This window comes from Sarcophilus harrisii, chromosome 2 (genome assembly GCF_902635505.1).
Source record: "Sarcophilus harrisii chromosome 2, mSarHar1.11, whole genome shotgun sequence".
Lineage (NCBI taxonomy): Eukaryota > Metazoa > Chordata > Mammalia > Dasyuromorphia > Dasyuridae > Sarcophilus > Sarcophilus harrisii.
In genome coordinates, this window is record NC_045427.1 from 551,387,958 (window position 1) to 551,402,508 (window position 14,551).

Here is a 14,551-nt window from a genome sequence, read left to right on the forward strand (position 1 = left end):
AGGCTCTTCAAACTAATTGTAAAGTCTTATAGAAATGTTCACTGATTCTCTTAGACATCAGTCATTCCATTATACAAATTGAATCTCTTTTTTCATGTTGACAGTGCTGTATCTACCTTCTGGATGGCAAATCCCAACAACAACCTTGTGAATTGTGCTGCAGCAGGTTCTGAGGTGAATATAAAAGCTTCTTCTATGGAAAAAAATTAGGGATAATTAGAATCAATCAGTTCTTTGGAGATGTGGACATCTCAAAAGATTGAAGTTGAACTAGCTCTTTTCTCACTCACTACTGCAGATCCATTCATCATTTTGTCTTCAGAAAAGTTTTTAGACCATATTCAGTCTACATAGTTCTCTCTCTGGAAGTGGTTGTCATTTTCCTCATTGGCTTCTAGGCACTACATCCACACTTCTACTGCATAAGACAGCCTTCTTAACTGTGTTTGAAGGCATATATTATGCTGGTTGACCTGGATACAAAAATTGCTAGTTATGGATCTGTTTAAATAAATTGACTTGATGGCCCTGAAATTATATTTCCTTCAAGAAACTTTAGTATTTCTCTTCAGAAAGAAAACTGAACATATATTTGTGAAGGAAAAGTGCATGTGTGAACTATATAAATATATTGTACTTTATTTTACATTCTTTACTACACTTTGCCTCATTTGATTTAATCGACCTAAAAATGAACATTTACATGTGGTTTTCCTTTTATTTCTCCTGCTGCCCCCAACAGGAAACTGGATTTTGGTTTATTTTTCACCACGTACCTACAGGTCCCTCAGAAGGAATGTATTCCCCGGGCTACTCAGAGCACATTCCACTGGGAAAATTCTATAACAACCGGGCTCATTCCAACTATCGGGTAAGTTTTCATGAAATATAAAGAACTGCCCCAGCACAACGAACTACATTGACTCTTGCTTTTCTTTGCCCGCTTAGGAAGTAGGCTACTCATTTTTTTCTGCTGTAGACAGTGACAATTTTCTTCTCTGAATTTGTATATGAAAATACAGCAACCTTTTTCAGAGATGTCCCAGTTTGCTGCCATTTCCTCACTATACTTCTTTAGTTATTCTTGAATAAAACATTTTTAAAACTGTGGACTTAAAACAGCTGATCCCAGGCTCAACGTTTGGACAGAAACCAAATGAGAGGAAAGATGCGTGTTTTTTCTTTTTGCTGGCACGAGACTCACCTCTCCTTTTCTGGAATAGTAATATCTTGAAATCCTTTTCATGATTCATTTGATGGGGATGAATACCGTAAGCCATCCATGGAAATAAGCACTGGCCCACATCCTTTACTCCTAAAGGGAGTAAGCTGAAAGAAAACTGGATGCATTTATTTCTCTTCTCTCTTCTTGTCTGTTTTAGATTCATAAGAATCTACAAATGTACCTGTGAAGCCTAAACATCTGGATGAAAATCAAAATAGTCAGCCAGCCAGATATTTGTCAATATAGCAGCAAGTGATAATACTTAAACATCTGGGTGATTATATCATATGGATGTTTGTTTGGTATTATTTTCAGAGACAAGATTTATAAGAGAAATAGTGTGTGCGTGTATGTTTTCTGCAGATAAATATAGGTATAGATCTGAAAAATTGTGTTCTTTTAACCTAGTGTCCCATCCTCCCCCTTTCTCCAGGAAAGAAAGAATAAGATGCTGGAATATGGGAAAGGACAAATACATATTTTGGCTAGATATTTTTGTAATCTGACAATTTTGAAAATAATTTTAAAAATTACTATAAATTTAATGTAATTTTAAAAATAATTATTGTCTCATTCATTTATTTGACATGAATTTATTGAATACCTACTTTATGTAAGGCACAGTGTAAAATACAAAGCTGTGCTTTCCAGGAGATTATAGTCTCATAGGAAATAATATGGTAGAAGATTACAAGTAAAGTGAAGTAAAATAAGCAAAGTACTGTAGAGATTCAGAAAGGGGAGAAATTACTAGAGAGATCAATGAAAGATTCATAGATGAAGTATTTGTAACACTGCCCTGGAAGATGGATAGAATTCAATAAGTGGGGATGGGAATATAAGTTGCTTGAAGGCAGGAACTATCTTGATTTTTTCACTTGTATTCTCAACAATTAGCGTATACTATGTATTTACAGGATATGTGTTGATTGGTGATAGGAAAGGACATTGAATAGACCAGTTTGATTCAAGAATGAATTTAATAAGTGGGATTTGTAAGAGGTAAATCTGGAAAGACAAATTAGGGTCAGTTTCTGGTCTTTGAATGCCAGACTGATATTTGCACTAAATTCTGTTGGCAAGTCTCTAAGCCAGCTAGTATGATTGGGCAGGAATGCCTGGTGTCAGGATGTAGGGCACAGTGGATAGGGGAGAAATATGAGTTAGAAAGATCAATTGGGAAGCTATTGTTGATCTCCTATGAAATAATAAGGGTACAAATTAGGGTTGTGGTAATGGACATGGCAATAAAGGAACTAATATAAAAGATAAAGGCAAAACTGGGGGTCGTTAGTTTCCTCATTAGGTCAGATGAGAGTGCCTAAGTATCTAGATGGCATAGATGCAGGACAGATGGTAAGGCCTAGAGGAGTTTAGGATTTAGTGCCCTGGCAGATGGTAAGACCTGGTGGTGATCCATATCACCAGAAGGAACATAATTGGTGATTCCCAATTCAACCATGTCATCAGATCAATCAAGTGAACTGCACAAAAAGGAGAAGGGTGCCCATAGTAGTGGTTCTTGCCATACTGAGAAAAGGGGTGAAATAAAGGAAAGGAAGCCCCACTCAGATCAAGCAATGGCATCTGGAAAAGCGGATATGGGAAGGGGGCAAAAGGAAAACAAAGGGGCAGAGTCTCTTGAGAGAGAGGGAAAAGTCAAAGAAGTCTCCAAAATTTCAAAGCTTAGTAATAAGAAGGTTAAAAAGGTGGTATATTTGATATAATTGGGAGAGTCAAAAGGAATAACTGATTTGGAGGGGAGAGAATATTGATTTAGAACTATCCAGTTTTAGATATATTGAATTTTAGGTATTAGTAGAAATCCAAGACTACAGATTACAAGACACAAAGATTATAGTTGGAGGTTTGAAAATAAATATATCTAAGGGAAAACGTATAAAGAGGGGAAGAAAGGTAGCCAGGGATGGTCTTTATGAAGTACTTCTGTTTAAGACTTAGGAGAATATGAAAAAGCCAGTGAGAAAGAGTGGGCAAAATGGAAGTAAAGATCCAAGTACTTCAAGTATCACAGAAGACAAAAAAAATTCTCAAAAAGAATGAGATTGAACTAAGTACCAAATGCTCCAGAGAAGATTTAAAGGATAAAGATTAAGGATAAAATCATTAGATCTAGTGGTTACAAGATCATTGGTGATCTTTAAGAGATCAGAATCAATAGAGTTGTATGGGTGTAACATAGATTGGAAGGGAATCAAAAAGAGATTGGGTAGAGAAACAATAAATGAACTAGGAATAGGTCATATGATTTTTAAAAATTGAGCCACCAAAGGAACACAAAAACTGGCTCTTGAAATAATGGGAGTTTTGTTTTTCTCTCAACTGGGGAGTTGGATGTGATAGAGAATGTAGATCTGAAAAGAAAATGAAATGTAGAAATATGGAAATTGTAATTAGAGCTCCATAGACTAGGTATCTAAAATCATAGATTAATCAAAATGGGAAGTGATCTTAGTATTACCTAGTCTACTTGTTTCATTTAACATTTGAGGAAACCAAGTCTTAGAGACTCTTGGCCAGTTAACATCAAAGTCTAGATGGGAAGTTTTTCCTTATTGCTACACCCATAGTTCTCAGACATTTTTTGTGTCCTACATCTTTCTTGGGAATCTTTGATTAAGTACTCCATTAGGATCACAAAACTTCCTCAACAAGGATTTTCACGGAGCATTTGTTGAGAATTGTTATGTAACTGTTATATTTGTTGTATACTGTTATATGGATTTAAATAATATGCCCCAAATTTCTTTCCTCTCTAGGCTGGTATGATCATTGACAATGGAGTCAAAACCACAGAAGCATCTGCTAAGGACAAGAGGCCTTTCCTTTCTATCATCTCTGCCAGGTAATTAGCTGCCCAGTTCATGCCTCTGGATCTCTAGAAGGAGAAATTAAGCATGACAAATTTTGCTTTACTCAAACATTGTTTCATCAAGACATTTCCATGTCAAAACTAAGCTTGGAGAAGGCTATATCTCAATTGCATGACTTTAAATCACCACCACCTAGATCAAAAAACAAAAACAAAAACAAAAACAAAAAAAACAAGAATCGTCAAGGACTTATCTGAATAAGTCAGGCAGATCCTTCATGTCCATCTAAATTAATCCAGGTGGTAGGTTTGAGGTTGAGGTAAATTATTGGGGCAGATAAGCCTCCTGGGAAGAAATGGACTATTAATTACTAGATCTCTTGTCAAGGGCTCTTATCTTTGCTTGAAGTGTCCATTAAATAATGGCAAGGCCAATAATGCCGATGCCAAAAGCACTGAAAAAGTTGAAGCTGTTTAGTCTAATACTGTATTTAGTTTTCCTGAAATAAGAGAAAAAGTCAAGGAGTTCTAAGATATAATTTTGAATTGTTAGAGCTAGAAGGGCTCTTTTCTAATCATAGGATCATATTTCAATCCTTTCGTTTTAAAATGATGGATCTGAAGCCCAGTGAGACTTAATAAATTAGATGGCACAGTGAACAGAGCTAGGGACTTGAGTTCATATGCTGTCTCAGATACCTACTAACTGTGTGACCCTGAGCAAACCATTTAATCTCTATTTACCTCAGTTTCCACATCTGTAAAATATAGATAATAAGAACATTGATGTCCCAGAATTATGAGGATCAACTAAGGGAATATTTATAAAACATTACATGAAACTCTTTAAGAAAGAAAGAAAGAAAAGCTCAAATAGTTATTCACCAAGGCTACACAGCTAATTAGAGACAGAACTAGGACTTGAATCCAGAAAGTCTAGGAAAATTTTCCCTCTATTCTTTTTTTTTTTCTTCTTCTCCATATTACCATGCTATGACTTGAAGTCTCCATGGCACTCAGGTATGACCTGAAATGAACTTCCTGGTCTCTCCATATTGCTCTCCAACCTAAGCCCTCCCCAGCAATAGGAACGAATGAAAGCCAGATGTCTGTCGTTTGTTCCCAAGCTGTGGCTGATAAGAATCAGCTGGAGAAATGTTTTTTAGGACTTCCATTCACCAGGGCATTATATTGTGGGGTTTTTATGTCTCCTTTTTCATGACTCATCATAAGAATTTGTGATCTAATCTTATGTCAGGGGCCAGGATAAAACAAAGCATAAGCATTTTTGCCATTGTGTATATACATATGTGTAAACCTACATATTTGCATGAATGCTGGGTGGATACAGTATATATTTACACATGTGTGTATACGTGTATGGATTGTACAATAATGATATACATGTGCCCAGATCAGTGCATATATGTGTGTGCAAATGCATGAATATGCTCTGTGGGTGCTTATATACATATATATATATATCCATAAACAAATACATATTACATACAGACATAATATACCTATACATATATTATACATATATACAGCATGGTATAGTCTCTAGGGAACTAGGGTTCAGAACTTACCTCTTATACCTAATGTGTAATTTTAAACAAGTCACTAAATCTCCGAAGTCTCAGTTGCCTCATATATAAAATGAAGGAGAAGGGCTACATTACTTCTAAGTTGCCTTCTACCTCTAGCTCTACGTCTATACTACTAACAACTTGTTTTTTGGAGGGCTTTGAACAGAAAGAACTCACTAAGACATTTGAACGAGTAAGCTTTTTCTGGAATCTCAAAGAGTTAGTTTCTTTCTGCCAAAAATAGTTCTTTCTGTTCCTGTGTTACAGATACAGCCCACACAAAGATGCTGACCCTCTGAAGCCCAGGGAACCTGCCATCATTAAGCATTTTATTGCTTACAAAAACCAGGACCACGGAGCATGGCTCCGAGGAGGAGATGTGTGGATGGACCACTGCCAGTGAGTTTTGCTTTTTTTCTCCCTTACACTTAAACTAAGATTAGCGTCTTAGAGTCAAAAGAGACTTCATCTAGCACATTTTTTTCCCTGGTGCAAAACTAATAATGAGGATTTATGCCTCTTATCTAGAGAAGAAGTACAGAGTAAATAAAAGATTACCACCTGTTTAATTTTTTGTTTTCCATTTCTGATAACACTTGGGAATAGAAGCAGGAAATTGCTGGGGCTGAAAGGGAACCAATATAAATAAGAAGCTTTTTTTTGTAATGTCCTCTAAAAGAAAATAACATTTTTAAGCCTAGAGCATAACACTTTTTTGGTGTATCATCCTCCTATGGTGTATGTATGTGTGTATGTAAATGTCAAGCTGATACCATCAATAATTAGGTTAATAATACTACTCATGCAAAAAGAGCTTAATTCAAAAAGAGGAAACTGTAAGAGTGTCAACCCCAGTGGAAAAGAATCAAGTGAGAGTTAGTTATGTAAAAAGCAACTTGACCTGTTTATTAAAAGAAATATAAATATGTTAATCATTGTCATGTCAGCTTTAGGTTAAAAAAAAAGATGGCGAATGAGTGGTAGAGAAACGGAGGAAATAAAGAAGAGATAATATTGAAACAAGAAACAGAAAGAGATGAGTGGGGAGACACTTCCACAAAGTCAGAGACAAACATAAAAAAAGGAAAAATAGAGACAAAGATCTGATTCAAAAAGAAAAAATGCAGAAAGACAAAGATAGAGAAGGGAAAATAGAGACAAAAATATAAACGGAAATTAAAAATAAGAGGGAGAAATGTAGAGAGAAGGATAAAGAAAGACGAGAGATCTTAACGTTCTAAGATTCAAACTGACATAAAGATACCAAGAGATACAGAAGTATGAAACAATACCACCCCCTTGTGGATTTTTAAAGTATCGATGCATTTTTACAACCAAGAGCTGAAATGAGAAAAGGATGGTTAGCAAACATTTAAGCTTCCCTGATCAACCCCTTGTCTAGACCCCTGTGAAACAAGTCTTTGCTTCTGTTGCTCTGCCACCATCCTCAGCCTTTCTCAATCATCTTGACTTTTGTTTGCCATTGGACTGAAGGGATGGGTGAGACTGAGGATTTTGCACAAATCTGCCCTATTTAAATCCAATCCACAAGCAAGTCATCACCCTCCTGATGTTATTGATCCTCTTCAAAAACAAAGGACAAACAACCACAGTAACAGAAGGATTTGGATGACTTGATATGTAACCAGATTATCTGGAACCAAATTTTTGAGGTTGGCAAAAGGAAATATGGAGCTGAATTTATCTTTCCAATAATTTATCAGCATAATGAAAGCTTCTATGTAAAACACTCTAAAGTTTACAGACAGAAGGGTCCATTTTAGCCTTATAACAATCATGTGAAATGGGTTACAAGGGTTATTATCTCATAGTTACAAATGAATAAACTGAAGCTGAGAAGTTAAGGATTTTCCCACAGTTATAGCAACTAAGTGCTACAGAGTGTAGGGTCCTGGTTCTGGAGATCTGAAGATCCGAGTTCAAATGGGGCATTATAAATTTACAAGCTGTGTGATTCTGGGCAAGTCATTTCACCTAAGTTTGTCTCCGTTTCCTCGACTATAAAATGAAGAAAATAACAGCAGCCACTTTCCAAAATTGTGAGGATCAAATGAGAAGTGCTTAAAGGCACTTAGTAGCTAATAGGAGAAGGAGAAAGAAGGAGGAGGAAGAGGAGGAGGAAGAGAAGTAAGTGTCAGAGACAGGATTTGAACTCAGTTCTTCTTGGTGACAGAACCCGTACTCTATTGTTGCTGTTGAGTCATGTTTTAGTCATGTCCTCCTTTTTGTGACCCCATTTGGGATTTCTTGGCACAGGTACTGGGGTGGTTTGCCATTTCCCCTTCTAACTCATTTTACAGATAAGGAAACTGAGGCAAACTTGCCCAGGGTCACACAGTTAATAATTGTCTGAGGCCAGATTTAGAACTCAAGAAGATTCAGCTTCCTGATTCCAGGTCTAGGGCTCTGTGCACATAATACCACCTCCGTGCTCCTAGGGCTTTACTGCCTAGTCTATATATTTGCATTATAGAATTCTAGGGCTGGGAAGGATCCCAGAGGTCATGTCGTCTAACATTATATTCAATCCCTTATCTAGCTTCTATAGCAGGTATCTATAAGTATTTTAATTCAACAAACATTTATTGAGCCTATTATGTACAAGACCCATAGTTAAGTAAAATAGAGACCATAAAGATGAGTAAGACATCATCTCTGCATTTTGTGGTGGAGCACCCTTGAGATAAAAAAAAGATATAGCTTTTTTAAAAAAAATAGACCTATGTTTTCATCAGTATTACTTGAGTTCCCATGCAAGGAAATCCCTTCTACTGATTCAAATCAGCAACTCTTCTAGTTTAAAGACTTAGAGAATTACTGGGAAACTAAGAAATTAATCTATCCAGGGTCACACAGCCAGTATTTCAAAGGTGGATCTTGAAACCAGGTCTCTACAAGTGACCAGCTACCTGTCCACTATGCCATTCCACCTCAGTGTGTACAAATAAAAAGAATCAAAGGCAGACTAAGAAAATAAGGGCTAAGAAAGTAAGTCCTATCAGCATCGAGAAGAGAGTACTTTCCCTTGAGATGAACTTGGGAAGGCTTCATGGAAGAGGTGTTTTTCTTTTATGTGTTGAAAGATAAATAGGAATTTTTCCAGGTAGAAGTAAAAGAAAAGATGCTGTATAAGATTGGGATATTCAGGTGAGATTTAGAGTTGGAAGGAAGCTTAGACTCACTATCTTGTGCCTTAAATCAAGCCTTGATTATCTTGTCTTTTGAATTTAACTACAAAATCTTCTAGGGTTGGACATATCCTTAGTATAAGAGGCAGCATGTTATACTAGATAGAGACCCAGAGTTCTTCCTCTAAATTCTCAGTTATTTAGACAGCTATAAGACTAATAAGATTCTAATTTAGAGAACAGTTGTTGTTCCACTCATTGGAAGTTCCCTATACTAATGAAATAAATCACAGATCTGGACCAAGAAAAAAAATCTTCGTAGCATTTACCCAATGCTGGTTGGATTTGGGGTTTTTGTAAAAGAAGAGAACTTTATTTTCTTAAGCAGACACTACCTCAGCTTCCTTTAAAAGGAATTTGAAATACAAGCTAAGGTTATCAGATGGAAGTGACTTTATAGCCCTCTCCTCTTGCAAATCCTTCAGTAAGTTATCTCAGTGAGATAATCATGGGATTAGAGTCAGTGTGACTTCCATTCTGAATACATGGAGCCAGCTGGATGCAGGTCCCTCTGCCTCGCGCCAGACACAGGGATCTGTCCTTCCTTCTTGGATTGATGTTGCAATAACTCAAGATGGGTTAGGAAGATATAGGAAGCCCTCAAGGTACTGCTTACATCCAGTGCATTACATAGTCATGAGAATGCATGGGAAAGAGACAGACTAGAGAGGGGACCCCAATGTCACCTGGAACATCAGGAATAAAACTGTGTTTTTATATAAACTTCATGTCTCCTTTTATACCTAGCATAGACAACAAATCAATGTTGCTTTAAATTTAGTCTCAGGTCATTATTTTTGTGATTAAGTTGATAATCTCTCCATATTAATCCCTTTTTTACCCTTCTTTATGTCAAACTTCTGTTTCCTTATTCAGAGATCTGTCTCATCCCTCAGAAGCTCCAATGGTTTCTTACTGTCCATCAAGTAAAATTAAAATCTTGTATCCTAACATTGTAGATCCTCCCCATTCAGACCGTCTATCTTCTGCAGGCTTATCTCATATTACTTCTTTTATGTAGCCTGTCAGCAAATCATTTTGTAATCCCTTAATCCACATGGAATCATCATTATATTTGTATACTATTTCAGGTTTGCAAGGCACTTTGTAAATTTTATCTTTTATATAGATACGAGTTAGTGTTGGGAAGAGCAGTATTTTACCACTTGTTTTTCCCTTCTTAGGTTTGCTGACAATGGAATTGGCCTGACCCTAGCCAGGTAAGATTAATTCTTGCATTTGGGATCCTTAATTTGAGGTTCATAATGACCAAGCTGTAAAAAAAAAAAAAAAAAACTTGAGAAATGCTTTTCTTTCTTCTTTTACAAAAGTTGGAGGTGAAAGTGAGGGAAGACTATGGGAAAAAAAAATTGTTATTAAGTACTTACAATGACTCCAGTACCATGCTAAATATTGAATACATTTAGAAACCAGAGACTCTCCTCTCTAGGAGCTCATAATCTAATTGAGGGAGGCAACAAATAAAAAAAGAATTTATGTTTATATTGTTTATGACCAATCGATGGACTCAGTGGTTCTCAAACTTTTGTTTTCAGTATCTTTATCCTATTAAAAATTGTTGAGGATGTCTCCAAAGCATTTTTGTTTATCTGGATTATATTTATAGACATTTATCATATTGGAAATAAAAACTATTTTTGAATTTGTAGACCCTCTAAAAGGGTTTCAGAGATCCCCAGGATTCTCTCAGGGCTCCTCAAACTATGGCCTGTGGGCCAGATGCAGCAGCTGAGGATTGATCCCCCTCACCCAGGGCTATGAAGTTTCTTTATTTAAAGGCCCATAAAACAAAGTTTTTGTTTTTACTATAGTCCGGCCCTCCAACAGTCTGAGGGACAGTGAGCTGGCCCCTTATTTTAAAAGTTTGAGGACCCCTGCCTAGACCCTACTTTGAGAACCACTGAACTATGTAGTATTTAAATAGGGAAAGAAACAGGGTAGGCAACAAGACTCAAAGGATCTTTTTATATAATTGAAGGGCAAATGATTTATTACCAAGGAGGGAGTGGATTCAAAGATTATCTTGAGTGTAACTCTATCTGGGTTATCTCTAGATAGTAATCTGGGATGTCAGCTTCCAAGTGGGAGGAGTCATACACTGTTCTTGGTGATAATTGGGCAGTAGTACAATCAAGATTGGATGAGGAAGATAAAAATCATTGATTCCCTTCAACTATTACTATTCTGTTGTTTTATCTCCCATTGGTGTACAATGGAGGGGTACAAACTGTGGCATATTATGGAAAGGCTAGTATCTATGGGTGTGAAATATATTCATACTGTTAGGCACAGGTGATGTGTTAGTTGTTTTTTCTCTTTTTAAATCTTTGTTATAAGAGATAACTTACTAGACAGAGAGAGTTGGGGATATATTCAGAAATGAAGTTTATTTGAAGGCAAAAATATCAATTAAATTTTTTTATTTGAAATTCAACCATTAAATGTTAACTCAAATCCTCTTTCTTCCAGTGGTGGAACATTCCCTTATGATGATGGTTCAAAGCAAGAAATAAAGAATAGTTTGTTTGTTGGAGAGAGTGGCAATGTGGGAACAGAGATGATGGATAATAGAATTTGGGGGCCTGGAGGTCTAGATCACAGTGGAAGAACACTCCCAATAGGCCAGTAAGTTCTGAAACTTTTTATCCTTTTGGTTTGTGTTCTTATTTGCCTCTACTTTAGTAGAACTAGGTACAAGGAATCAAAATGATACTAGTTTTCAAGGTAAATCAATGATTCCAGTTTAAGACTTAGGTTCACCTACTACTAACTCCATAACAACACCTACATATCCAATATGAGCTGGAAAAATTAGAAAATTAACCAGATGAGCCTTCCTATAGAAAGATTTTTTTGTGTATAGTTCCTTCCCCAGAAAAACCAAGTTGTTCTGCCCCTTATATTACCTGTCCTATGTTGAAAGAAACTTATCCAAGCTTTCTGACCTTAAGTACAAATAAGTAGCAGTGAGACTTTGAGATGAGAAATAAACTCTGGACTCTTATTCTTTAGATCTAATACCTGCTTTAGATCTAATACCTGGCATATTTTTATACCTAAAAATAATTCACGTTTATATATAGTGTTAGCATTATAAAACACTTTGATACCTTTTATTTATTTTCCTCCCCACAATAGCCCTATAAATTGAATAGTATAAGGATTCCTGGGCCGTATTATAAATGAAGAAACCAAGGCTCAGGAGGTGAGGGGAGCTAAATAACTAGTTGAAGGTCACATAGCAAAATAGACTGGACTCATGCCAAGGTTTTACTAAGTCTAAACTCTGTCTTCCACTACTTTCTTCCCATAAAATGACCCCATTTTTTCTGAGGTTTTCTGGGGAAAGTACTGCTTTTGAAGATCTTAGTTTACCGTGTAATAGAATTATTTGAAATTACTTTTCCCATTGCAGACAAATCCTGGTCTAAATTATTTAATGTATTTTTAAAATTTTTTGAAGGGCAATGTCATAGGCTCCCCTGGTAATCCTTCTTGGAGCCAGACAGTTCTTTCTTTTTAGGAAGTTTTGTTTTGTTTAATTTCTAACATGAATGATACAGTCAATTCGTATTTTTATATCAACAATTGTACATCTGTGTTGATTATCATGTCTATAGATCCTTGAAGCATTAAGTATGCATTAAGTCTTCTAAAGCCCAGCATTACAAACTTCCCTTTCTTTCACATCATTTTAGAATTTACTGATAATACCTAGTGGTAGAGAAAAGGGAGAGAGTGATAACAACTGAGGGGAAAGATTGGGCAACTTCAAGAAGTAAATGGCATTTGAACTTAGTCTTAGAGGAAGCTAGAGATTCCAAGAAAAGGGGGTGAGGAGGTAAAACATTTCAGATATTGGGACAAAAGCAAGGAAGTAGATAATGTGTATAAAGAACTGTAAGTCTGTCAGGTTGGAAAAAAGAGACATGCATTAATCTATGTTTCTCTATTTGGTGTAAATACCAAAACTGGTGTTATGAGTTTGGAAAGCAATTTGGAATTATGTAAAGGAAATGACTAAAATGCCTACAGTCTTTGACTCAGATCCCATTGCTAGACATGTACCGCAAAGATATCAAAGACAAAAAGATCCCTTATTCACTAAAGTATTAATTACAGTCTTTTTGTCATTAACAAAGATATTAAAACAAAACATATACCCTTTGATTGATTAATGACTAAAATAATTGTGGTACATGAAAGCAGTAATTACTGAGCTATAAGAAGCAATGAATATGATAAGTACAAAGAAGTATGGAAAGACATTTGAACTGATGCAAAGTAAAGTAGGCAGAACCAAGAAAATAATAGGATGGATGGAAAGAACAACAGGACAATTAAACCAGAATGCTACAAAATGTAGACCAGGATTAATCTCATCAAAGATACAAGGGAAGACACCTTGTATCCTCCTACTTCTTCATAGAAGTGGGAAATCAGAGGTGTCATCCTCTGTTTAATATCAGACTTTTTTTTTTTTTAGATACATCATTTAGTTTTGCAGAATGTTCTTTCTTTTTTTCTTTTCTTCATACTTTGTCATAAGGGATGACTTTTTGATAGGGTATAGGGAGGGCAGAACTCAGTAAGAAATATAAATGATATAAAATTTTTAAATATTAGTAAAATTTTATTTCAAAACAAAATAGGATGTAGGATTAGGAAGAGACAACATTTCTGAGCATGCTGCCTTGTAGTGTTCATTATCCCCACATTTCTTCCCAAATTAGGCCACTGAAAAGTAAAAGATGTGGTATCAACAAGCCCAAATAATTGCCTTTCTTATCTTTTTGCAAGAGCTTCTGTATCTAGAAGTTGTAGTAGTAGTAGTAATACTAGTAGTAGTAGTAGTAGTAGTACTAGTAATAGTAGTAATTAGTAGTAGTAATAGTAGTAGTTGTAGTAGTGGTAGTAGTAGTAGTAGTAGTAATAGTAATAGTAGTTAGTAGTAGTAGTAGTAATAATAGTAGTTGTAATAGTTGTAGTAATAGTAGTAGTAATAGGTAGGAATAGTAATATTTTTTCTACCTATATCACAGGGTTATTATGGCTATCAAATATGATGAAATATGTCAACTTTTTTATAATGATAAAGCAGTATATAAATGCCAGCTATTGCTATCACCATGAAACTTGGATTCAGAAGGTCTGGTATCAAAATCCCAGTTCTACACATAGTAGTTGTGAGACTTTGTACAAATTTCTTAATGCCTCTGAACTTGTGTTTCCTTTTCTAGAAAATGAATGCAATAATAGCTTCTCTGTCTCCCTCAGAGGAATACTGTAATAATTGAATGATTTAATGCACTTAATGAAGATCCTTTATGACCATAAAATATTCTGTTAGATTTAATTATACTAGTGACATGTTAAAGTCACAGTCACAGTATCTCTTCTGCATGAACAGCAAGATGTCTCAGGACTGATCTTAGCATAACATTTCCCTTTCTGAAATCTGTAGGAATTTCCCAATCCGAGGAATTCAGTTCTATGACGGCCCCATCAACATCCAAAACTGCACATTCCGAAAATTTGCAGCTCTGGACGGCCGGCATACAAGTGCCCTGGCATTTCGCCTCAATAATGCCTGGCAGAGTTGCCCCAATAACAATGTGTCAAATATTGTTTTTGAAGACGTCCCGGTGAGTTTGGAGGGTTGGATTTGACTCTA

The 14,551-nt window shown here is 35.8% G+C and overlaps 1 protein-coding gene across 1 annotated transcript in view; it reads left to right on the plus strand.

Moving 5' to 3' along the window:
* CEMIP (cell migration inducing hyaluronidase 1) overlaps window positions 1-14,551 on the plus strand; it is a 112,257-nt gene that overhangs the window by 68,181 nt on the left and 29,525 nt on the right. Inside the window, exons 14-20 of the mRNA XM_012542064.2 lie at window positions 105-174; window positions 743-871; window positions 4,006-4,091; window positions 5,915-6,046; window positions 10,041-10,076; window positions 11,347-11,502; window positions 14,342-14,522. Of these exons, the coding sequence (XP_012397518.1) occupies window positions 105-174; window positions 743-871; window positions 4,006-4,091; window positions 5,915-6,046; window positions 10,041-10,076; window positions 11,347-11,502; window positions 14,342-14,522 (790 nt within the window). The remainder of the gene's footprint in view (window positions 1-104; window positions 175-742; window positions 872-4,005; window positions 4,092-5,914; window positions 6,047-10,040; window positions 10,077-11,346; window positions 11,503-14,341; window positions 14,523-14,551) is intronic.